The 26,409-nt window shown below is 37.0% G+C and overlaps 2 protein-coding genes across 3 annotated transcripts in view; one reads left to right on the plus strand and one right to left on the minus strand.

Annotated features, from left to right (window-relative positions):
- CCDC39 (coiled-coil domain containing 39) lies at positions 1-24,378 on the plus strand. The gene is made up of 20 exons (XM_049802137.1): positions 1-120; positions 612-731; positions 1,892-2,038; positions 3,089-3,247; positions 4,164-4,256; positions 4,342-4,470; positions 6,180-6,371; positions 8,061-8,164; positions 8,503-8,635; positions 11,901-12,095; positions 12,810-12,974; positions 14,883-15,020; positions 16,062-16,270; positions 17,534-17,657; positions 18,944-19,103; positions 20,275-20,381; positions 21,688-21,828; positions 21,967-22,146; positions 22,354-22,442; positions 23,090-24,378. Exons 1-20 carry the CDS (start codon positions 10-12, stop codon positions 23,250-23,252), a joined length of 2,859 nt encoding a protein of 952 aa, XP_049658094.1. The 5' UTR covers positions 1-9; the 3' UTR covers positions 23,253-24,378.
- The window catches only part of TTC14 (tetratricopeptide repeat domain 14), a 10,383-nt gene continuing 8,178 nt past the window's right edge, over positions 24,205-26,409 (minus strand). Inside the window, exons 11-12 of one of the 2 annotated variants that reach the window (XM_049802132.1) lie at positions 26,133-26,242; positions 24,205-25,652 (exon numbers count right to left, since the gene is read on the minus strand). In XM_049802132.1, the coding sequence (XP_049658089.1) occupies positions 24,692-25,652; positions 26,133-26,242 (1,071 nt within the window). In that variant the 3' untranslated portion in view covers positions 24,205-24,691. Of the gene's footprint in view, positions 25,653-26,130; positions 26,243-26,409 lie in introns of those variants that run through there. The other variant, XR_007506278.1, reaches the window with a different exon arrangement.

Genomic DNA, 26,409 nt, shown 5'->3' on the forward strand with positions numbered 1-26,409 from the left:
CCAGCGGCCATGGACAGCGTCGGCAGCCGCTCCACCGCCTCGGTGCTGGCCGAGCTCCGCTGGGACGATGGCTACGCCGTCCCCGTGGCCAACGCGGAGAACAAGGCGCTGGAGGACGAAGTGAGCGCGGGGCTGCGGCCGGGGAGGGAGAAGAATCCGCCTCCCGCCGGCGGCTCCGCCGCAGGGCTGCCCGGGGCGCGGAGCCGCGGGGGCGGCCCCTCGGCTCTGAGGGGGCCGCCGGCGCCCTGCCCCCTCGCCGGCCGCCTCAGGGCGGCACGGAGCCCTCCCCCGCCGCGGCCCGCCGGGGCCCGGGCAGGGAGGGAGGGAGGGAGAAAGACCCGCGAGTTCCGTGGGCGCCGCGGACGGGAGCGGGGAGCGAGGCCCGGGCCGTGAAGCGCGGGTTGGGCGCCGCGGGGCTCCGTCCCGTCCCGCCCCGCCCGCGGCCGGGTGCGAAGCTCGGGGTTTTCTCCAGAAATGTCTCGTTTCAGTACTTTGGAGGAACGCAGTGCATGCTTCTTAACGTTTTTCTGTTAGTAATGGCGGCGACTATAGTTGCAGGTAATAAGCACCTGACTAAAAATAGTTACCTGACGATTCTAACTCTCAAATAGCTGCAGAAGATGCAAAACGAAAAAATAAGGCTGCAGAATGAGTTGGCCGACTTTGAAGAGCGTACAGAAGCCATGACATCTCATTTGAAAAACGTAAGACAAGAGCTCGGCTTCGCTCAGGTAAGTCGCTACCTCTAGCAGGTCCATTTTATCAGGCAGGCCTGTAACCCGAGTATCTTTCCGCGGCTGGTGTCTCTCTATATTTTGCCAGCTTTGTTAGAGATTTGTCAGGACTTTATTCCAGGACTGCCACGGGAAACAAAAGTTAAACTATAGATCTCAGTGATACTATTTGACAGTCGTCAAAAAGACCATCCAAGATCAAATGACCGAACCTAGAAGAAAGCTGAGAAGGATGCATTTTAGAATTCTTTGAGTGGGGACTTTTGTAGATGATGAGAAAGAATTGGTCAGGGAAAATAAAACAGCAGTGTAAGGGGAAAAACAAATTTATAATCTTTATTATGGTCAAGAGTTAATTGTGAAAAGCTCATGAAGAGCTAATTCATAGACTTGAAAAATGAAGTGGGGTGGTCAAGGTGTAAGTCTTTGCTTATACTCCAAGTTAATTGGTCAAAATGGGTGGTTTAGATTTCTAAAGAGTCCTGAGTCAAAACTGTATGCCTTCCCTGTGAAATATACTAGGTGGAAAAGTCTTAAGAAACTTCCCTGCAGCTGAACAACTTTTTAATTTTTTTTGTGCTAGATTCAACCTTTAATGTGCACATAAATAGACAGCATGTACTATTTAAGAGAAGCTTCTAGTAAGTAATAGATTTCTTATTATGCAAGGGAAAGAAAAAAAACCAACCCTGTTAAATAACTTTTGTCACAAAGATTAGACAATATAGAGATACTGCTATAGGCCAGCCTTGTGGTGTTCTGTCTCAGCACAAAACAATAAAATTTTTTCTTCTGCTGTGCCTCTTGAACCTGACATAAAGCCGCTGGTGACCAAGAGGCTAAGATTTTGATGCTGAAGGATTAAGATTCTGAATCTTGGCGGGGGGGGGGGGAATGTTTGAATTGAGTTCTTAGGCTATAAATGGTTGATCTGTGGATATCTGATACAATACAATGGGGGTGTGTATATGTATTAGAATACATATATTTGAGATACTAAAATTCAAACAATAAAGCTGCTCTGAAAATTCCTACATTTACATGACAAAATCATACCATCTCTGACTTGGGATTTGGTTGTATGTAAAAAGAAAAAAGGGGTTTTGTTGATATATGCCTTTTGTTTATTGTAAATGCTAAACTGTGTTATTCCCTAGTCTCTTTACAAAGCCAGAGAGAATGAAATTGAAACTGAACAACACTTTAAAGCCCTTGCAGAGAGAGAACGTGGACGTCTCAAAAGTGAGATTAAACGACTGGAAGATGAGATAGTTTCCTTAAGAGAAAAGAAAAACAGTCAAGAAGTAAGGCTTAAAATTTTTAAGAGAACACCTGTATTGCAATTAAATTTTATGACTTGTCCTCACTTGCACTTACAGAAAAAATACTATAAGTCAAGAATGGTTAATTATAGTTAAAACTTATAAACTACAATAGGTGATGTGGATGTGCTTTTTCCTGTGTAGGCAGGTAAAGTGACACTGAGGATCTCCTTGCATAGGCTGGTCAAGACTTAGCAAACATTAACTAGATATTGAAAGACCTCTGTTCTTGATGTTCTTAATGCCAGATACACAGCCACACATCCTTATCACCATCTTGTTAATTCTTGCAGGTATTTTCTTTATGGTTAAAAATCAAATTGTTAGTGGCAAATCTTCTTCTCTACATGAAATAAACTTGGGGCATGATTTCAAGCTCAAAAATTTGCTTGTGTTTAAAAAAAAAGTAATCTAATGCTATCTAATTACAGGTGTTTTTCTGTTTAATGGAACTGTCTCTTTTTCTTTCTAGGAATAATTTAAATTATGTTTGTTTGTTTTTATTTGCTCTCTTCTCATTAAGTCTGTTTGTAATCTCCAGTCTCTTAGAATGGGTAGCAGGATGAAGATATCCTTGCTATTCAACTGGATCCAGATTCTCTCATATTTGTGTCAGGAAGACTCTTTACAGTCACATGGGGCCACTTGTAAATTCATATACAGGATAAAGATCTAAGAACTGGGCCTTAGTGTGTGAGGGAGAAACTTTACCCTGTGATGCCTCAGATCAGTTTATTATGTGGAATAAATATCCCGCATACAGGTATATCTTGCCAGAGGTTGAGTTTTCTGTTTAAAATTATTTGCATTTTAAGTTTGTGGTAACTTACTGTCTTGTTTCTTTTTTAAGACCAGGACTTCTATTAGCATTCGTCAAGTATAATACAAAATTAACAAAAAACCCTAGCAATTCTGTTGACAACAAGATGTGTGTAAGCTTGTTACAGTAACTTGAACTGGTTGTTTCAATTCCTGTTCAAAGAATATTAGACATTTAATATTAACCCTTTAATTTATCTTGAATTTTATTAGAATACTATAAATAAAACCACTATGAAGTTGGAAAACTTAAAACAGCAGATGAACTGTGATGAGGAAGTTCTGGAGAGCTGGATAAAGGAGTCAAATCGTAAAGATAGTGATGCTATCACAATCCAGAAGTATGCACAGCAAGATGAAGGGAAAGTAGGAGTAAGTAAATGACAGCAATTTTCAGAAACAAAATGGAGAACCATTTAGCATTTGAAGATCTTGTTAATGTCATCAAGTCAGGCAAGACTGAGACAAGATTTTGTACAACAGCGTTGTTAAACTTGTTTCGACTTAGCACAACAGTGCAATTCTATATGGTGTTCATTTTAAAGGTCGGAAAGAACAGGCTTTACCAAAGGTGAAAGGCATAATTCAAGACATTAATTTGTTTGTTCCTCTGGATAATATTTAAGTTTTAATTTTTCTGAGGAAATGCACAAATAGATAATAAAGTCTAGAAAACAGTGCCACTGAAGAGGAGTATGATCAAAAATGCATCCCAAGTAACAGACAAATAGTGTAGATTTTCCCATTAGAACTGACTTTGTCTGAGAACAAACTACAGCTACTTCAGTAAAGCTGCCTGGAATGATGAAAGATGGTATAAATAGACACTCCAGTCACAAGTTCAGATTTTATAAGGGTTAGTTCTCAAGTACATTACTAATTTAGAGATGAGTAGGGAGGAGAAATTTGATTTTTACTCATTAAATGCTTAACCCAAAAACTTTAGCTTACATAGTCTTACTGATATCATTGGCATTAGCAAGTCACGCAGCATAGTAGGAAGAGCAAAGTGAAATAACTGATGATAAGGATACCACATACACATTTATACACAGTGGAGGGTTGCTTTGGCCTTGCTGCAGTCTGGTCCCAAGGGCTGACAAGAGATTATGGCCTCTTGTATGACCAAAAATTTGAGAGGCTAATTTCTCAGTTTTTTGTTCTATAAAACACAATAAAACTGATGCCTCAAGAATTCCACCCTTAATTGTAGCAGAGCTTTAAGAATTTATAAGATGTTATGTATTTGTTTTCAAATACATTATGTTTTCATATCCTTTCATTTTAGGCATTAACCCTTCAAGTAGAAAAGTTGACCATGCAAGCGAATCAGAAGCGCAGAGCTCTTGATAATGAGCTTACAGAAACGTTGACAGCTCAGGTTCGTGCTTAAGGTTCTTGAAGATATCCTGTTATATGTGAAATCTTCAACATCAGAAATCATGGGGGTGCTTTCTTTTAAACAGATAGAGCTTGACAAGACAGCTGAAGATTTTCGCAGAGTTCATCAGGAAAGGCAAGAAGTCATCAGGCAGTGGGAGAATGCAATACAACAGATGCAAAAAAGAGATCAACAGATTGATCATTGTGCCTTGGTAAAAGCGCTGTAACTGATCCATATCAGTATATCAGCCTACTTTTGTGTCTGATAGTGATAAGAATTTTACCACTCACACATAGAATGATTGGGTCTTTTAGATGTTCAGTGTTCTCTGTGTTTACCTCTATTTTGTTAGGGTGTTTCAAAGTTCAGATATTGCTAAAAAGTATTCAGAATTTATTTTGAAAGCTGCATGTCTCAGTGTAAGTAATGGTGCTCTGCTTGATACTATGCAAGGTTTGATTTTCAATCTCAAGGTTGTTGGAAAATGCAAAGCATGCCAGTTTCAGTACTTTCTTTGATCTAAGAAGCAACAAGATGGAATGTTGTTACTTGGAGAGTAAGGACTGTCAACTGCATTGAGGGGATTCTGTGTCTGGGCTGCAATATAAAAAAAATAGAATGTTTAGAGTTGAATGAATTAGCATTTCTACCTCTGTGAACAAATGCATGACTAACATTTATGTCAGAATTATGATAAATGATCCCATTAAGGTTAAAAACTGGTCCATAAGTACATTCTGCAAACAGGGAGAAGCGACAGCACTCTTCTAATACAAAAAAGAACCTGTTGGGCATTATAAGTTAATTTCTAAAATATATAGTCTTCATTGGTTTTGTCAGTGTCTTACGCATAGATGTTACAATGTGAAGAGGTACAAATAAAGTATATTTTATCCTGGCTTTGTCAGGAGAAGTGTGAACTTGTCAGGAAGTTCTGTAGGGCAATAGAACAGATGCACCAGAAAAAGCTTGAAGGATCAGTGTAGAGAAAAAAAATCTTATGAATGTGGATTCCAAAGTAACAGTGACTTTTTTGAACGGGCGAAAAGCATAATTGCATGTACAAGAAGGCTCTACCTAAATCCATAGCTCTGCTCATATGATTTTCCTGCTGAAAGAATATCAGCTTTAAGTTGCCCATATTGGTATTACATATACCCTGAGCAGAAACATGGTTTAAACAGGCTTAAGATATAACACTAAAAAAAAGTGATAATAGGAAACGACAAGCCAGAAGAAATACTACCAAACAGAAAACATAATGGTCTAGTTTAGCTGAAATATTTTGGATTTCATAGTATATCAGGTCAGAGGATTCCTGCAAAGAACAAACAACAAACGTGTAAAAAAACATCAACAACAAACAGCTGGTTGACCAGCTCTGGCCAACCTTCCATATATTAGTAGTCCATAGAACAGTTCTACTCATGCTTTTGTAAACAGATTTTTTTCTTTTTTAACATTAGAACTACAGTATAATTTTCCCAGTAGCTAATCTTTTACTTAACCTTTCAAAATACACAATTTTCACTGAATAGCTATAAGTCTGTCCGCTAAAGTAAGCATCACTACTGTTAGTAATTTTCCTCTTGCATTTCCTTTTGTTTCAAGTCTGTTTGAAGTTTCATTCACATAGCTTGTTTTTTTCCCCTATTCAATCAATCAAAAATTGTTTACTACAAGTTTATAGTGTAATTTTTTTTTGAAATTATTGGAATATTTTGATAGTTTCCAATCCAAAACAATTGTAGTACTTGTTGCTGTGATGTATTGGTGGAATAAAGTAATTTAAGAATGATGTGATAACTGGGATGTCTCATGCAGAGTAGTGTTCATAGTCTATCTTCTGGTTATAGCCTTTATTAATCTAACAGCATCTTAACTAATGCAAGCAAATCTGCAATGTTTTTATCCTGGTAGCTAATAACAGAGATAAAACAGGAGATCAGAAAGAAGGAAATTGTGCTGAAAGAGAAGACTTCCTTTTTGGTAAATGAAACTCTTAATAATATGGAATATGAAAAGAAAATTTCTTCTGCTGAGCGGGAAGCTACCAGCCTCCGAAATGAGTATCAAACTCAGGATAGTTATAGCGTTCAGCTGCAGGATGAGGTAAGGATGACCAAACAGTTCAGAAAAACAGACTGAAACTATAACTTTTGACTAGATGGAGGAAATACCGGAATAGAATTTGCTTTTCTCTGGTTTTAGACTAGCCTCTTAATAATTCAACAAAATGTCTGCTCTTCTCAGTCTACTCATGATTATTAGGGTCTGAACCCTCAACTTAATCATTTCATTGACAGTGGTGAAGAGATTAGCTTGTATTCTCTGTTGTGTTGGTATAAAATGGATGAATTTTCTCTTAAATGGCGTAACACTATTAGATGCTTCAGAAGGAAGTGTGTCTTGCCTTCATTCAGCATACGTAGACTGCAGTATTGTATAAACATGAGAGGAATCTCTTCCAGATTCCAAACAATTCCTATCCTGTGCTCTCAGAAGTGAGTGTTGATGGGTCTTGTAGTCAGGTTAAAATTCCTGGAAAAAAACCCAAACACTTTCACATGGCTTTCTAGTCAAGAGGTAGTAGGATACGGCTACCCTGTGAACAAGCCATGCTTGATGCTGTCCATACTTACTCTGTTACTTGCATTTAATCTGCACTTAAAGCTAGGAATGAGCTGCACTGCTTAATTACTTAAATGCTTGTAGAGGTATTTCTAAGAATTAATTCAAGTCTCATGGCTCTGTTGAATGGATACATTTGTATTGCCTGAGTAAGTTTTTTCTTAACAAGAAAATGGTAACACTGAGCTACTCACCAAGCTTTGCAATTTTTTAAAAAAAACACCTGCATCTGCTGTTGCTTTAACTTTGGATAGCTTTTCTGTAGCAGGTAGTTCATAAACTGGTATCCTAATTAAACTGTAGGTAGCTGAAACAAGGTGTAGGCTATTAGATTACCCTATAATTCATGCAAACTTGAGGGCTCACAGAATTGGTAGGTTTTCATCTCTAAGCTGTGGGATTCTTGCTTGAAGTGTTTCATAAGTAATACTACATAATGTGATAATGAGAACAGTCTGTCATTATTAGATGTTAGAACATCTGTGGCATCCAAGTGAGAAACAAGGAAAGAAACAGACTTGGAGTTCAACTGACAGCTTGTGACCTCCCAGTTTCTCATTCTGGTACAGAAAGAGAGACCTGCTATGTATACCCTTGATCAGGTTTTCTGTATCTGTGAAAGTGAAGACAATTACACACACACTGTTAAGTGACACTGTGAAGACTAATGAGCTACTGATTGTAAAGTGTTCCTATCCTGTTTAATGAGTTTATGTTGTTATGTATTTTTTACCAAATTAAATGTCTGTGTGTTTTGACACAGAGCTCCTTTACCTTAACCAATATAGTTTTATGTACCCAACAAAGTCTGAATTAAAAATATTTATTAGATATATAAGGGTATCCATGCTCATCAGTCAGCTGTGCTCTATAAAACCATGGTTCCACTTACACAGATGCTGTTGGACAAGAATTGCAGCCCACAGCACTTTCATAATTCATTCTGTATTCTTAAGTATTTTGTCCCAGTATTCAGATTATGTAAATTAGTCTGAGTTTACTAGCTGTGCTGATTTACAGCACCTCAGAATTTGTAGCACTTCTCATTTGGAAGACACTGTTAAAAAGAAACGGAATACTTTCCAGTATGTAGGTCCCTTACCATTTTAAATATCCTAACATGTACCAAAGTAACCAAGAGCTCTATTGCTACATTTTGTAATTTATTAGCTAGACACTTTGAAATCCACTGTGGACAGAACTGCTTCTGATCTGGAGTCTTTGAGAACACAAGTAACCAATCTGAAGAAAGAAATTCAGAAAAAAAAAGCCAGGTAAGAAACAAACCTTTAAAAACATCATTTTTAAGGATTAGTAATATAATCAAATCCTTGAGCTAGCAAAGAACCTTAAATAATGTTGATGATTAAAGCCTGCAACTTTCTGGTTACTTCATGTCCTGCATAGGTTCTGGCACTGGGCAATTTAGGAAATACTCCTGGTAATCCTTGTTTTTAAAGGGTGTGAAAAAATCGGTTAGGGCCTTGGTTATCATATGTTCAAGTTTAGCCTGCTTTATTAGTCAACTGCTCAGTAAGGAATGCTGCTTGGTTTTGGCAGTGTTGTATGTGCAACATACATTTAACTTGTTAAATTATGTAATTTTGTTTAGATTAAGCTTTCTTAAAGAAAAAAATGCAAGTCTTTCCAATAAGCTGAAGCTTGTGACTGAGGAGACACTCAGTTCAGAAGACAAAGCTTTGAGGATGGAAGAAATACTAAAGGAAGAAGAAAAAAATGTCAAGGTAAAATGTTTTTCATGGTTTCTGCAAATGAGGATTCATTTGAATTTCAAGCTGTATCTAGAACAAACATTTATGGATTAAAAAGGAATGTAAGTGTTAATGTGACATGTAGCTATTGCATCAAATGATGAAGTAACATGCATGTAGATACATCAGTATCTGTGTTGGGAAAACTCTGGAGGAAAACAAGTGGTCCTAGTAATTCAGAAGATGATGTCCCCATATATGAACATAGGATACTGGAACTCCCATTGTACAGATGAGATACAAAACCAGTATTCTGACTGCATCAGTGTACTGAACAGCTTTTACCTCTGACAGCAGCTAAAAGCTACTTAGAACTTCTTGGCTAAATTGAAATAAAAGTTATTTACTGGAATGTGGCAAATCTTGTTACAAAGATATAGTAATGTTTTGCTTCTGCTTTGTAATAATACTGAAAAATTTCAAAATCTTTTTTGCTTAGCTCTTCTGGAAGTTCATGTTTCCAAACATTCTGGTTTATGGGCTGCTGAGGAGCAAGGATACTTGAACGTCTATCACTTTCCCATCACTAAGGTTGCTAAGCAGCCAGTCTTGTCAGGATGATTTTTCAGTAACATTACCACTGAAAACTTCTTGGCTTTTGTAAAACACCACCATAATTTACAAACCTGCAAAGAGCAATGATTTTGGCAAACTGGGATTAAAAAAAGGATTTTGAAATCTTTTAATCAGATTTGGCTGGCCTAGTCTCCTGTTTATTATTTTAATTCTATTACATGATACTCTGATACATCTAACTTGTGGACTGTTAAGTAACTACTGGCTCACTTTAGATTTTATTTCATGATGAATAAAGATTTTGATCTGGGAAGCTGTAACATAGCGACTATTTTTGTAATGTGTCTGAAAATACTTTTTATTTTTTAATTCAAAACCCACTTTTTATGTTGCAAATAAAGTATAGGAATAAAAATATCCTAATTCATTATCATCTGATGAACTGCAAAGGGATTTTGAATAAATGCAACGTTGTAATGCAATCATCTGAACTTTCCTGCACTTCAGAAAATGTTTTCTACTGTTTTGTCACTCTGCTACTATTTCTCTTAAAGTATTTTACTACTTAGCTTCTGACTGAACTTGATACAAATATTTTTTTACGTTTTGCTGGACAATTGTGTACTGGATACGCTGAAGCTTTCTTTACTGTAAGATGATCACGTTAATGTGACAGCAGGTGTTCCCACACAAAGTGACAAAGCTGTATCTGTGCATACAGCTGTATAGTCTTCCCCCCCTCCCCCCGCCCCGTTTTGTGTTTCCTGTAGCATGTATGTGAAATAATCCCTTGCCATAGACTGAGTGTTATTTTTCAAACTTTTTACCTCTACAAGCATTAACTATACATTTTAAATATACATACAGAAACTAGAGAGGGGATGTCTTTCCTTTATAGAGAGTTTCTTAAATTACAGGCCTTGCTTACCGTTCTGGTTTTTCAGATAATTTGAAAACAAGTTGGAATGATAAAACATTTCATTAAAATTAAAACCTTATTTGCTTCCCCTTAAGACTGTTACCAGGGTGGCTAAACCATTAGCAGGGTTTCTCTACTTGCATCTGTGGCGGATAACCTAAGATGACATTGAGCTTGGCAGCTCCACAGCTTCAGGGTAATATTTTAACTAGGATGAACTGTTCTTGAACAATGTCTGTAATGTATTAGTCAGAAGCATGCTTTCCATCACCATTAGACACACATGGCTATTTGCTGCATCTATTAATTTACTGTGAAGAGATATTTACAGGAACAATGTGGATGAAATGTCACCGTTTTGCGCTTTAGTTTTGTGATACTTCTCCCTCTTCGATCTGTGGCAAAACACTGTTGCATGGTGAAGCTTACTGAATATCTTATTAACAACCTCACTTAAAGAGAGAGAAATAATTTCTATTAAATAAATTAATTTAGATATGCATGAAAGACTAGAAAATGAAGGTCAAATTGTGATCCAGTTTTAGCAGATGAATTCATCATTGTCATTAGCTTCAGAAATACAGCTCAGAATTGGGCATAAAACCAGTTTACTTCTGCAATTAGATTTCTTTGTTCAGGTATGATCCAAAGCCCAGTGACACTGGTGTAAAATGCTACAGGCTGTAACAATTCAATATTGAACTTATACCTGCTTTTTACTGCCTGAGTTTTGGATTTGGAATTGCTCTTACAGCAAGTCCAACTACAAAAAAAGTTTCTGTTTGGTTGTATTTAATAACTCCTTCTCCAAGAGTTCATTATCTTTCAGCATTAGTAAAGCCAGCAAGTTGGTTCACAAGCAAATTTCACAATGTATACTTATAAAAATCAAGAATAAGTACATTTTTAATCAGTATAGAAAAGTGAATTCTAAGGTGTTTTGCTATATTAATTTAAATACGCATCTTCAAACTCTGTACCAGACTTGTGCTAAATGTAATGAGTCTTTTGGAACAGGATTGTCAAAGGCAGCAGAATGTGATGCCACATTACTCGTTTTAGGGATGTACCTTACAGGAAACAAGCATGCTGAATGGCCTGAGCTTTGGAAGGTCTTTGGGTTTTGGGGGAGGGAAAAGGAGGGGTAGGAGGGAGGGGAAGAATAAAGTTGTCTTTCTTTCTTGTTAGGCTTATAAAAAGAAAATAACCTGATTTTCAGTGCATTTCAGGTTACCTGAAATGTTCAGCATTGTCTTATTATAACAGACCCTACTAAAACCTCATTTACTGCACTGATGTAGGTGTTAATGGCAACTTACCTCCAAGAACAAGGAAGTGATTTTAAAATGTGTAATTAATTTTTCAAACAAAATTATTCCAACTTATATAAGCACACATAGGTACATACATGTGCACACACACTGAGTTACAAGTTTTAATAAACCATTGAAAAGCTTTGTATTATATTTCTTCAAATACTCATATATACTAGAAGCAATAAGGGAGGGGGTTTTTTGAAAGGATGACAGGAATTTTAGTAGCATTCCCATAATGGGGAAAAAAAAAGGTCATGGGATAGTAGGGTAGGATCCAAGTTAAAAAAAAAAAAAAACAACAAAAAACAATTTTAAGTCAAAGACTTTTCTTGCCAACCATTCTGAAGACCTATGAAAGTCTGTGTTCATATTAATGGATATAGTATTGAAATTTTTTAATCTTCCTATATTTGATTAATAAAGGCAAATAATTCTTCAGAAATTACTTATGTGATTAATTACTACTTAATGATTACTTTGCCACCAGGAAAAAGAAACAGAAATGAACCAGTTAAAAGAACTATTTTTCAAGAAGACTCAAGAGTTAAAGGTGCAGAAGGATAAGGAGAAGTGTGTTCTAGCAGAAATTGAGGGAAGTCGAACATCACTTAAAAATCTTCAGAGTCGACTGCACAGACTTGATGCAGATGCACTAAAACAACAAGAATTAATATATAACCAGGTAAAATATTAATGTACTTTCATACTATGATTGTTTCTTTGGTCTAATGAGAGTAAATTGCTTGAGTTCTGTAATTTTTGCCAACATCTCACCATTGTGGAAATGCCATGCAGTTTAATTTGAAGTCGTCATTTATTTCTGTCTCAAGTTGTATGGGTAAAATTGAAATAACTGAAACTTGCTGTAGCATCACCTACATTATGTACTTGGCAAAAGCAGCAGACCCGGGGTCTGCTGCCTTTCCCACTAATTTCTCAAATTAGCTCTTTTCTTTGATCCCTCTGAACCACAGACACCTCAGGGTAAATTTTTAAAGCAATACAAGAGGTACATGCCAAAATCCTGTTATTTACTAATTGGATTTTGTGCATATTTCCTATGCACTACTTTGAAAATTTGCTCTTTTATATCAGCATCCATTGGTAACAGCAAGATGGCAACTCTGCTGTAAGCCTCCCTACAGCAGACTGTGCTGAGTATGCTTTGTTACTCTTCTAGAAGATTACTCCTGAACCATCACTGCACATCAGTCATCTAAGAATATTTTGCTAATGAGGTCTATAAGCCATAAATTATTATAAAACAATAGCTTAATTGGGTGACTGTCCTAAAGCCAACATTTAGATCCAAGTTTATATCCAGTGTTTTAGCTTTATAGGAAGGCTATAATTGCTTATCTCAGACTATTAATTCTCTTAAAAATTATTTTAACAGGATTTTTATATTCAGCAAGTACAGAGACGTCTGTCACGGTTAGAAGGAGAGGTTAATGCAGATGAAAAACAAGTTTTGGAAGCAAAAGTTGCTAAACTTAAGAAAACCTTAGAAGAAAAGAAAAATGCATATGATGTTTTACATGCGCAGTACAAGAAACTTGAGGTAACTTCCTCAGAACATCAGGTTGACCATGTAACATCTAGAAATCTCAGTGATTTAATTAGACACTGTCCTATTAATTAATAACTTGGTATTAGATTAACAGATACCTGAACTTTGTGTAACGTATGTGGAAAACTTCATACGTTCCCTATACCTTCCAGAAAAATAGGTCATTGCTGCACACCTGAGGCACTTTAGCAGGAAGACAAGCATTGAAATGTTGGTCAGGCAAGCTTAGCTTTCATTTCAAGATGTGACAGGCTGCTTGCAAATGTCTGAATTCATTGTTAGGACCATATAGAAATAGGAGAATGTTATTCTGTGATGCTACTACTTGCCTTTATATTTTTCATAAAATGAGAGTTGTGTTTAAAATTGTACAAAGTAACATTACTGAATTGAAGGGACCGTATTTGAGTTAGTTGACCACATCCTGATATGTAATTGAGAAATGCTGTTTTTCTGTCTTTATTCCCATGTGCGATTTTTGCATATACATGCTTGTTCGCTGGTTTTCCACTATCCAGTGACCATCACTAATTCTCTAAAAAATGCACTTGCCTTTCTTGTAGAAAGGAACCAGTCAGTTATTCTGTAGCCAATTTATAATTTCTTTTTATAGGAAATGTAATTTTTTTTATTAATCAGCTACATTTTAGCATGTATTGAAACCTCTTTTCAAAGAGAAACCATACAAGGCTAAAGTCAGGTTTTTAATAAAACATCATAACTGGTTTCTCAAAGTGATAGTTAAGAAAAAAAAGGGATCAATTTAGAGAGGGGAAGAAGCTGCTTATAGGAGAGCCCTTTAACTGGAGACCCATGCAATAACAAGGTTTAATGTTGGGCAACTGATGCCCACACTTCAGTTTTGAGGCAATGCAAAATTTGACTAGCGAGTATAATCAAACATTGAAACACATTTCCAGGAATTTATTCATACTCTGGAGTATTATCAATAACAGATAGTTTTACGAAGATGAACTATGAACATCAAAGTCATGGTCAGACATGCCAGGAGAGGTTTTTTTTTTATTTTTTACCTAGACCAAAATACATGATTGTATTAGAACTGCCTTATTGACTGAAAGAGCTATATTGTATAATAACACTCCAAATGAAACAAATAATGACATTAATATTGCAACAGCACTCTGCATGAGGACTGCAGTGCTTTAGGCACTGTTTGCAGATATGGACAAAAGATGATCATGGTTGCTGGTTCCAGGACTTCAAAATATCTCATTTAAAATTAACTGGTAGCTTTTGGTGCAAACTGCGTTCACTGAATGCCCTGGTTTCAGCTGGGATAGAGTTAACTGTCTTCCTAGTAGCTGGTACAGTGCTGTGTTTTGAGTTCAGTATGAGAAGAATGTTGATAACACACCGATGTTTTCAGTTGCTGCTAAGTAGTGTTTAGTCTAAAGTCGAGGATTTTTCAGCTTCTGATGCCCAGCCAGCAAGAAGGCTGGAGGGGCACAAGAAGTTGGGAGGGGACACAGCCAGGGCAGCTGACCCAAAGTGGCCAAAGGGGGATTCCATACCGTGTGATACCAAGTCCAGTATAGGAACTAGGAGGAGTGGGGGCGGTGGGAGGATCGCTGCTCAGGGACTAACTAGGTGTTGATTGGCAGGTGGTGAGCAATTGCATTGTGCATCCTCTGTATATTCCAATCCTTTTATCATTACTGCTGTCATTTTATTAGTGTTATCATTATTAGTTTATTCTTTTCTGTTCTATTAAACCGTTCTTATCTCAACCCACGAGTTTTACTTCTTTTCCCAATTTTTCTCCCCCATTCCACTGCGGGGGGAGGGAATTGAGTGAGTGGCTGTGTGGTGCTTAGTTGCTGGCTGGGGTTAAACCATGACACTGAAATAAATTAAACATAACTTATTTGGAAACAGAATGATGTCCATTTCATCAGGAGAGCAATGGATAAGACAGGAGAAGAAACAAGTGCTATGATGATCAAGATAAATGAACTAAATCTTTTCAATGAGAGATCAGATCAGGAGTTAAAAAAAGCTAAAGCCATTAAGCAGGTACAGTATTATTTTGCAACTTTACTAATACAGGACATGTTTGTTTGTTTGTTTGTTTTAAAACACATAAATTCATTGCATTACATCTGAAGGCTGTTGTCTGCTTCCCACAGTGCTACATCATTACATCCATAAGAACCCCCTTTGTAGTTTCTTGACTTACACCTTCCTTCCCAAACTTTGAAGTCACTTTCATCACTATTATCTTACTAGGTAAAGTGTTGCTTCTCCTGTGTATGTAGCATAAAGTTTATCTGGGTTATCAATTTAATCACACACTACTTATATCACAATATCTACCTGGTCAGTGTGGGTTTGTTTGGTTTTTTTTTTTTCTGAGAAATGATTGCCTTTAAAATAGAAGATGTATTTACTAGTCAAGGACATCTTTACCTAGCACTGATTTTTTTCTTCTCCATCTGCAGAGCCAACTAATGAGTTTGGCACAGTTTTGTTGTTAAATTGCAGGTTTTTTTCCAGCAGATGGTTTGGATCTATCTACATTCCGATTTAAGATATTAGAAATCAAATGGAAGTCTTTCTTCCCATAAACAGAAAAAAACCCAGTTCCCAGTCCTCTAATTACTGCACATTTTTTCCTCTAGCTCTAGAATAAGCTCTAGCCTTCCTAAAAGAAGCACTAAGGTAGTAAAACAATATAGGGTCTAAGTAGCACGGGGCAGGTTTGCTATCAACTTAACTGGTGCGCTTGCTCCTCAATGAAAACTCTCCCTAACCTGGAACTTTTATTTGGGGATGAAATTCAGGGGAACAAAAGCAAGAAGCTGATGGCATAAAAGAACTCAGAGAAATGGTACACAGTTTGGGGTCCATAAGAGAGGGCTTTTTTTTTTTTAAATGATTCGAAGTGTTTGCCTGCTAATGAGAGATGGAGAAGACTTTTAAATGCAGAGAAGAGTAAGTCTTGTGGTTGTATATATAAAAGATAAAATAATGAATGCTTTATAAAGAATTAACTTATTGTTATGTCTTAATTAAAAATGATGCTTTCTTATTTTGAGACCTTTCTTGATTTATTAGGAGATGATGGTTGAAGATAATCTCTTAAAACTAGAATTGAACCGTCTTAGAGATACTCTGTGTAATAAGACAGAGAAAGTTCTAACACTGGAAAAACAAAAACTGGAGTTAAAGAAAGCCATAGCAGAAAGAACTGAGGAAATTAAGATTCATAAGGCAATGCTGGATTCCCAGATAAGACTTGTGGATCAGGAACGGCAACGCGTAAGGTAACTATTCTTATATAAATTAAATTTGTAACTTTTATTGAGTATATTTTACGTGGGGACTTACTGAAAAAGCGAAGTATTTATTTTATGCAATTTCACCAATTGGAGACATTGAGGATGAAATAACTCATGCTTGAAGTTACATACTGAGACAGTTGAGTCTAGCAAGAGATCCCTTCTCTGAAATCCAGCCTACAGCTTTAACAACTCGGTGAACAAGAGATTACTGTTTATTCTGTTAGTGGTGATCCTTTACAGTACTGAGATGAAACCTCAGTTGCAGACATCTTTTTGAAGTGAATGTCATATGCATTTTTCAAAGTCATCAGGAAATGTGAAATCAGTGTGTCTGGAGGTACAACCAAATATTTAAAACAGAAAAGTTGCTTTTAAAGAGGGTTTACTCCAAACTGCTTGATAAAATTGTGATTTTTTTGACTGATACATTAAGTCAGTTTGATTTGGGTTTTTTTGCCTTTTTAACAAATGAGCTCTCCATTATGTGTCCTATATGTAAGAAAATTAAATCTTCTGAATTATGTATGTACCCTCCTATAAAGCAACCACGTATGAAATAACTTTTGCTGTCTGTAATAATCAGTGCAAAGTATCTGGGACAGTTTTAGCTCTGAAACCCCAGTATCTATACCCAGCCAAAAATCAATGCTTCAGCAGCTGAACTGCTGAAATCTGGCAGGCTTTTTATTCACTCCTCTGCTAACCACACCCCGCACAATAGGAAATTAGAGTGATTTGGTGTGACTAAAGCTTAACTGCTCACCGACTGTGTGGCTTTTTTCCTTTGATAATTACACAGCTAATTGATACTTTCACGTAATTTGATTTGGGGTTGTTGCCTACTGTTGCTTATGCTCATCTAGTAGTAGCAATATTAAGATAATATCAGCAGGGGGCAGCTTGTGCAGCTGTAGGATTTAAATACCAAACGTTTAAAAATTTTGGGGGAGGACTGTGGCACGTCCTCCCAGGCAGCAGTGATCTGGACTATGAAAATAAATTTCACTCAGTTTAGAACTGCAAGAGAAGTGCAGGTAGTCAGAAAAATAGACGACTGTGGCTGGGAGAATACAGAAAGCGACAAAAACCAGTAACAGCACAACTGCTGCCCTGCCTGCCTCCTGGTACGTGGGCAGACTGCTGGAATAACACCAGTAATTTAAACTGCTGTAGCAAGAACTACCCACAAAATGCTACCACGTGCACACTTTCTCAACCCAATTATTTTTTCCCAAAATAAATTAGTGCTGAATTTCAAGATCGCCTAAATAAAATTGATAAACTGAGATGCAGATATGAAATTCTTACTGTTGTCATGATGCCACCTGAAAGAGAAGAGGAGAAAACTCATACCTACTATGTAATTAAGGTATTTTATTAACATAATTCACTATAATTCAAGTATTTAAGCTATGGGTTTCCCTGGGCTCTATTCAAGTAACTAAGACAACCTCCTTGCCTGCTGCTTACTTTCAGTCCAATTGTTTTACATTATCTGACACTGGTTATTTAAATGATGCTGCAATTTCACATGAATCTCTGTGGTCAGTCCTTGTCAGTGGAGCCTTAATTTTGAGCAGTTTGAAGATTTTCACTTCAGTGCCCGTTAATTTACAAAGACCCAAGAAGTAGTGGTGATGTGGTTATCTACTATAAACTGAAAGCAAGTTTATCACAGTCTTACACGATCTTAAATTCTTCTACCCTTCAGAGGTATTTTTAGGTCTTTATTTCACCGTATGACATTTATACCTTGAAGAATGTCAACTTTCCCCTTTTACTTATCAATCACCTATGCATACTTCAGCTTTTCCTTGGGGTGGGGGCAGGGGGGATAGGCAGCAGCAGGAATCAGTCTTTATCCATAATGTAATACCCTGAGTCTAGAACAAGAACCTATTATTTTTGATCTACAGAAATTCTCTGATTTCCTCGTAAAGCAAAATGCTTCTAGCTGTGATCTTGGTTCTGAAGGCCATCTTTTTCTGATTCTTAAGTGTTAAATTTCTTAGTGATGGTATTTGTGCCACTGTGAGATCCAGCACAGCAGAAGACCCTCAGTAAAAGCTTTGTGGTCACTGTGGGTGTATACCCTCTACAATTATAGAGATTTTTTCACCATATCAGCTTTTCTGAGGGGCGATAGAAAATAATTCACCAGCTCGCTGTGTTTCTTCAATCTCACTGATCAGATAAATGAAGACTTTCAAGTGAGTAATTCCTAGACAAACTTGTATGATTGTTAACACTCTTGTTACGGTTTTATATAACGTACAATCTCAACTCTTACTTGGATTTTGTGGGTAAAGGAAATAAAGGTGAAGCATGTGCTGCAGTTCCTATGAGCAGCGCAAAGCGTGGTGCTTTGTACACAGGGTGGCTATTGCTAATTGGGACTTTGTGAGCTTAGATGAAAAGGCAGATACCTACAGTTAAATGTATGTGGATGAAATACCTCAAAGAACTTCCAGTACTGTAAATAACTATTCCTTCTAATTATCTGGTAACTCAAATCTCAGTTCAAGCCTGACAACACAGATAAGCCCCATAAATACTAACCCCCTAAATATTTCAGGGGTTTTTTTTTTTCATGTGTAATTGTTCTAGTATTTTCAGTATGCATGCAGCCACCTAAAATATCAGTTTTATTTTCAGGCTGCACAGGAAAAGGAAGCACTTCAACGTGAAGGTGATGATTTAGATGCAAAGATCTGCAAAGCTGAAAAAGAAATTGTAGCTCTGGGAAACACTTTGTGCGTACTTAATAACTGCAACAGCAATTACCGAAACTCTTTCAAGGAAGTTACTGAGACAAGTATGTAAAATAGAAATTATTATTGGCTGTGTGTTACAGATGATGCTATAACTCAGGTATATAGTGGGGAAATTCCATGGCACAAAAGAATGAATCATGGAGAGGGACTAAACTGGTAGTAGCAAAAGGGAGTGTAATTCACATGCTACTGTGATTAGTTCCACAGAATAAGCACAGAAGAAAGTGCAGCAAGGTGTAATTAACTAATATTTTTGTTCTTCTCTCCAATTTATGTGAAAATCTCTAAACCTGTATAAATTTTGTACATAGTCATAAGTAGGAGCAGTCAGAAGAGGCAAAGCATAAAGATGATTACTGGGGACAAAAGAGTCATTACTAGGAGTGCCCACTGAAGTATGTCAGTAAGTCTAGTGGATAAAACTTTGCACAGTGCTTTTTGTACTACTTGCTCTGTGGAGTGCTGCATCACACAGAGCTACCAATTCAAATTACAGAAGCAGGACAAGCTGTGCCACTGCTGGCTGCCTTATGGAAGACTAACCAGCTTGGGCATAAAACTGTACCCAGAGCAATTACACAGGCAGCTTCGGTACAGGTGCTCTAGTGATAAAGACCGATCCCTTGGCTTACACTGTCATTATCTCTGATTTTTTTGGGGGGGTGGGGGTGGAATTGGTAACCTGTCATTGGGGAAGATAAGGAACAATAAAACTTAAGCTGCACTATTTTAGTGTAGCATCAGCAGATTTTAAAATATGGACTACCAACTACAAGTCTTTAGATACTGGAAATTCCTCAGAATTCTGGAAAGTGTCTTCATTTGTTCTTTCTGTTGCCATGTAGACTTCATAAGCTCCGTTCTCCTTCAGTGGAACTTTCTTTATAAGCTAAACAAAAAGCATCACCATGAGAAGTTACATAAACTCAATTCTAGAAAATATTTGATTAAACTTTTATGCCCTCTGCTGGCTCTGGAAACAGTAGCTCTTAAATAATTCCTTCTCATCAAGCCAGTTACTTTTTCATAGTGATTTGGAATTAGGAATATTTAAAAAAACAACTTACAACCTTGAGGTATCTGTAATACTCCCAACACTAACATATGAATACTCTGTGATGCAGTTACTTTAAAGTGCAACTTAAAAGTGAAAATTGAGTTGTATATACTGCTTGTCCAGCATTAATACTACCTCATTGTTTGGGATCACAGGTGAAGAATATGAGGAAAAATTGAAACTAGAGGAAGAGAAGAAGGCTGCTGATGAAAAATACAGATACAAACGAAGACAGATGAAAGAACTTCAGGAAAATCTCCAGGTATAATACAAGCAAAAGTTCTGGTCAAACAGCCAAGGCTGCAGTATGTAGCTAAATCCATGCAAACCATCCTATTGAAAGAATAGGAAATTCTGGGACAAATTTTTGCCCATTCACTTTTATATCCTATGCTTTGTACAGATGGAAACAGTTTTTTAGAATGCTCCATTAAAAAATGGAGTGCTTATTTGGATTTACTTGAATCACAGTGAAACCAGGCTTTTCAGTCACATAGAGCTAGAAGTTTTAAAATCCCAGATGCAGGCTGACAGATGCTCTGTTCTGGCATCAAAGACAGCAGTTGTGTTTTTGTGTAGCATACACCACTACATTGGATCATCCTGTCATACTGCAGAGATTAAAATCGACATATCTTGTGTCCCCTGGCATCTAGGTCCCAGGATTTTTCTAGGATAGCATGTTCTGTTTTATTAGCATTAAGGGTGCTTCAGTTTAAACAGTGTTAATTTAGCTAAAAGAAAGCTTGCTCACTCTCAGCACTAACTGCAGGTAAAGGATACTTTGTGTTCAGGCTCCACATTAAGGACTTACTCTTGGTTCCCCTTATTATCAAAAAGCCCGCTTGGCCCTTAAGAACGCACTTAACTCTGATGTGTGAGATTTTAGTTAAAATTTTTTTAGGCAGAGGAAATCAGAGGCACCCTGTTATATTCCACATGGTTAGATTATTCTGAGTCCTGAGTCACTGGCTATAGGTCAACAAACATTCCTATTGCTTATCCTACCCCCACAGGACATATACCTTACCTTATGTCTCTGAAATTGAAGAAGAGGGACACACATCTTCATCAGGGAGTAAGTCTTGGGATATAAAAATGAGGTGTTTAAAAAGCAGGAAATGGTATGCCTTATTTATTTAAAACAGAGCCACCCTTACAGAGCTGATTCTATTCATTCCAGTCAAAGGTATCCATCGCTTCCCCTGGGAAACAATGTTGTTTTTCTTAGGATAGCTTGCACTGGTAAGTTTGTACTGTGTCAACTAAATTGTTTGTAGACACTGCTCAGAGGCATATCTGAAAATACATACTTTAACTTCATTAATAAAACTTTTAATTTTTTTTTTTGAGAGATGTAAATTACCTAGTGGTCTCTTTATCCAAGTGTTTCTCCACTAAACAGTCTGACAGGCAGAAAGTTTTGAATTATCATTAGGACTAATTGCTTGAGCTGCATTTAGAAACAAGTAGTAGTAATAACAGACCTTTCCACAAAGTGATACAAAAAGTGAAAGGTTATTAGAAGTGCTTTATAAACTAAAACTACTGTTCAAATTAATTTGCAGAGCATGGAAAAAAAGTTTGATGTAGTACTGAAGCAGGAGGCCCTCTTCCAAGAGCAAAAGAAGGAAAAACAAGCTCTTATTTTGCAGCTGAGCAAAGACATAGAAGAACAGAAGCCAAAACTAGAAAGGGTTACAAAACAGGTTTGTATATTTATTAATGACAACTTCTAACTTTAAAGTGGTAGAGTAGTATGGTTAAAACCACAGACTTTAAATTGAGCAGGTTTCTGAAAAAAAGTGTTGCATTTCCATAATAGCAATACTTTAAAAATATTTAAGTGTTCCAGGCTATCCAGAGAAATTCAGTCTCTGAAGAAAACTAAAACAGAAACACAGGAAGAAAGAGACATTGATCTTCGTGAATTGAAAAGCTTCAACAAAACCATCGACAAATTGTTAGCTGATGTTCTAGAAGCAAATCCTGATTTAACTACACCCTTTCAAATGTACTTTCACCAGGTGAGCTTTCCAGTTAACTGCCACCAAAATCCTAATAGCTCTAGTCTACTGCTGAGTGCCTTTCAAGGGCAACTCCTGACAGGAAAAAGTGTTCATCTGCTTTCAACATCTGTTCAAATACAAAGGATTATAAACCCTCCTGATATACTCAGTCCTATTATACAACTGTTAGGTCAACTTTTTTTTTTTCTTTTCCAAATTTTCTAGTCCAATTTAGACCTTCCTGCAATTGCTTCTGCTGCTGGTAGTCAAAGTTCTCGATCACCATCCACACAAAACTCACTAGCTTCTACCAGGTAAGGGCTAGTAATACTGTGCATGTTTTGGGTTTTTTTAAGTTGAAGTTTAAACCAGCAAAATTAGTCCCTAAATGACAGAATTCCTTGCTCCTGAAGGTCTTCCCAGTCTTGTCTCTACTTCCTGAACACTATAAAAACCTTTCTCCTTACACAGTCCCACCTTTAAGTATACTAGATTTTTCTAGCACACAATTAAGTTTACGTCAGCATCCATCAGCATCATTTGTGTTCAAATAAAGCAGCAATTGCAGAACAATTACCTTTACTTTTGCTAACTATGCTTTAATTAAAAAGTGGTTTCACATTATCGAAACACAGGTTCCAGCTCCAGCCACACTTTGCACTCATTAGTGTGAACTCCCTTCCCTAATTAAACAGGGCAGGCAGACATGTACACTTTTACTGATACCTTTTCCCCTTTTCAACGTACATTCAACTAATGGTGCATGCAATGTGCTCAATCAGTTACAATCTAACACTCCTATAGGTAGGTTAAGTGATTAGTGGTAATGTCTACAGAGATCTTTGTAGGGGATCTTTACCTAGAATGAACACTGCTGCTGGGTGGCTTTATTGTACGCCACCATTCGAAGCTCTAGATATAGGGATTGCTGTATATTGATGAGTAGATTTTTGTCTTTCAGGTCTTCCAGAAGCACAAGTTCAGGCTCTAGTCAAACTTCATCACTGAAAGTCATAGATCTGAGCCTCCCTATCAACACTCCTGCAGAAGCAGCTGCTGTTGGTTCACAGCTGTCCAGCAGAGGTAGCACCTCGGATATTTGTAAATACAAAAAAAAGTCTTAAGTAATCTTCTGGAGGTACAGGCTTCACACCAGTTAAGGCTTCTTAATTGATTAATCTGTAACAACTTATTTGTCAAGATATAGTTGCAATCTTAGCATTAATTTCTATCAAAAATGTATATTTTAACTTTCTTCTACAGTATGCAATAAGTTATCTAGAAGTGTTAAGCATATGTTTTATACAATAAAATAAATTAACCTGTATATTACTTTCTCATTTTGCTGTTGGAGAACTAGAGATCTGCAAAACCCTTCAGAAGCCATTAATTCCCTTTTCTTATAATGAAAAGGAGTTATGTTAAAGCCATTAATATTTGTAAACTGGTATCTTCGCTACTGTCAAATTACATGGCAAGAACCAAGGAAAGAAAATGTATGCTTCATTTCAAGATCAACCTTGACTATTAATCAATTAGTCATCTCAGATCATACCTTAATTGAAAGATGACAGTATATGACTACTTTTTCTATTCAAAATTACATAGTACCTTTTTTGTAACTGACCTGTATCTATGGAATTACTTGGAAAACTTGCAACTGAAGTATAATTGGTATTGTGTGGTCTGGCACGTGTTAGCTCCTTAGCATGTTCTGCCAACCGTCTTTGGAGATCTCATTGTAAATAAAGCAAAACTTTTTCCACAGCAGCGCAACCACTGCCTTCAAGCTACTCGTAAAGCAAATACCTAACACCACCACCAAGACACAAACGCCCACACTTAAACTTACCTTGACAATAAACACCATTTTAAAACTGTCTCTTCTTTGACTTCTGTTGGGGATATTTTTATTTTTTTTTTAACATTACTTAGACAATGTGATTGATGCATTTAACCAATGTAATACACCTGCCTTCACAGACACTGGAGGGTTCCATTCACTTAAGCAGCATATATAACCAGTGCACCAGTATGAAACATCCCAGCAATGTAAACAAAAATCAAGGCACAAAATTAAGAAAAACTAAGAAAATTTAATGATCAAATGAGCTATATACATTGATGGCACATGACTTCCATTCAGTTATCCCCTTTCTATATCTGGAAGTTAAGTTTGATACAAAAATAACAACAGTCAATAGTACCCCAGCAGTGAGAGAAAAAAAAAAAAAAAAAACCAAACAAAAACCATCTGTTAAAGTGCATATTTGATGCAAGTTACAGCTAACTATAGTCCAGGGATATCAAAGGATTTCAACCCATCAGACAGAGAATATTGTACAGGAACATCCCAAATTAAGAGCACAGGAAAGTTAGATTTTAAATAATAACTGATATTTTATCTAAGATAGATAACCTTGCATCTCTTTCCATTCTTTAACATTCTGCAGGATGGAATAAATTCTGCCTTTCTATCACTCTTCAGATGCATTTCCTCAAGAGCTACTCAGATAAAAGTTCATTTAACTACACTCATCAGAATAGTGTTTTTTTAGGTACTTTACTGTTTCTTCTGCTTACTTCCTTTTTCCCTCTCAAACTCAGCTATTTGATTGAATATGTTAACCAAGTTCTGGGGCAGGTTTCTTTTACTGCCACTTTCTGTTTGTGCTGTACCATTTAAAGACATTTCCTCATCTGGTTCCTTGGATTCATTAGTCTCCTCATAACTTCTTTTCCTATTCTTATACTCACTTTCATTTTTATGTGGACTGAACACATGCCTATCACTATCGTAACTTTTATCACCTTCACGTAAGCAGGTGCTAGAATACGACCTGTACTTTCCCACTGACTTCCCAGAATAGTCAGACCCTGCTGGAGACATGTAATACCTGTCTTGACCTGAGCCATGTTTTTTAAACTGCTCTTTTCTCCCCTCTACATCCCTTTCTAATTTCCTAAAATAACGCATCCTGGGTTTATTATCTGACTTATGATATGAACCTGAAGAACCCCTCCGACTGGAGAAAAATCTATCTGTTTTACCATATTTTTCAGTCTTGCTACTACTTGGCAGAGTTCTGGAGCTACTGTAGGAATCTCTTGAATCTTCAGACCTACCTCCAAATGTGTCTTCATCATCACCTGAAGTCCTCGAAAAGGAACAGTGTCTGTCCTTCTCTTTTACCTCTGTTTTTGGACACACTAAGCTGTCCTGCCTTTCCAGCAGTTTTTCCACTTCAAAATTTTGGTTAAGAAAGGAAGCAGAGGTATCAGCCGGAGGCGAATACCACTCCTCTTTCTTAATCTGATCTTTGTAATGGGAAGAAGCTCTAGATGAGCATTTTTTGGAGCTGCGGGCAGACTCTGATCTATTCCGACGCTTTTTCCTACGCTTCTTGTGATCAGAGGAAGAGGAAGAAGAAGAAATTGATACATCTGATGAAGAATCACTTGAGGAGGAGGAAGAGGAGGAGGAGGAGGAGGAGGAAGTTGATACTTTCCTTTTCTTCTTCAACCTAAAAAATGTAATTAACCTGTGAGATAATCTTCAGTATCAGGCAAAAATTATCTGTAGAAAGCAAACCTGTACTCCCTCTGAGTTTGGCTGAGATTGGACTATAAGGCATGAATGGAAACTGAGCCTGACCTGGCAAGACAATTTCAAATGTAATTTCTTTATAGAAAAATTAAGATTAAATCCACCAAGCGGTTTGTTATAAAATGCATCTTTCCCCAGTTTAATATGGTGTTACACTTTTAAAATACTTCACATTGCAAAGTATTTTTTAAACTATTTCTCTTCCACATATCTCTCCATTAAAGGTTATATGCACTAAAGAACACTACCCACAAAAAAAATTCTGGAGGAAAAGCATCTTACCTAGGTAGAAGTTCTACCTAGCTTACTGTTGGACAATTTGTTTGGAAATGGATTGTTCCTAGTCTCAACGGCACTTATTGCCACATAATCAGTACACTGAATATAACAAAGTTACCTTTTTTCTTCTTTTAAGAGCTTACGCAATTTTTCTGCACTTGTTTCTACTTTCTTTTCTTTCTGTCTCTCTTCTTTGGCAGCTTGTTTCTCCCTCATTTCCAAAGATTTCTTTTTTGAACCCAAGCATCATAAAAAAATGACATTAAAAGTGTTAACACGGGTATTTTTCCCCATGTCCCCAACCCCATTCAAATGTATAATTACACCAGGGATGTTTTACCAGGATTCCCAGATCAAGAATTAATATTGTTCAGGAGTTTGGCATTGGCCATTGT

The sequence above is a fragment of the Accipiter gentilis genome, chromosome 6 (genome assembly GCF_929443795.1).
Source record: "Accipiter gentilis chromosome 6, bAccGen1.1, whole genome shotgun sequence".
Taxonomy (NCBI): domain Eukaryota; kingdom Metazoa; phylum Chordata; class Aves; order Accipitriformes; family Accipitridae; genus Astur; species Astur gentilis.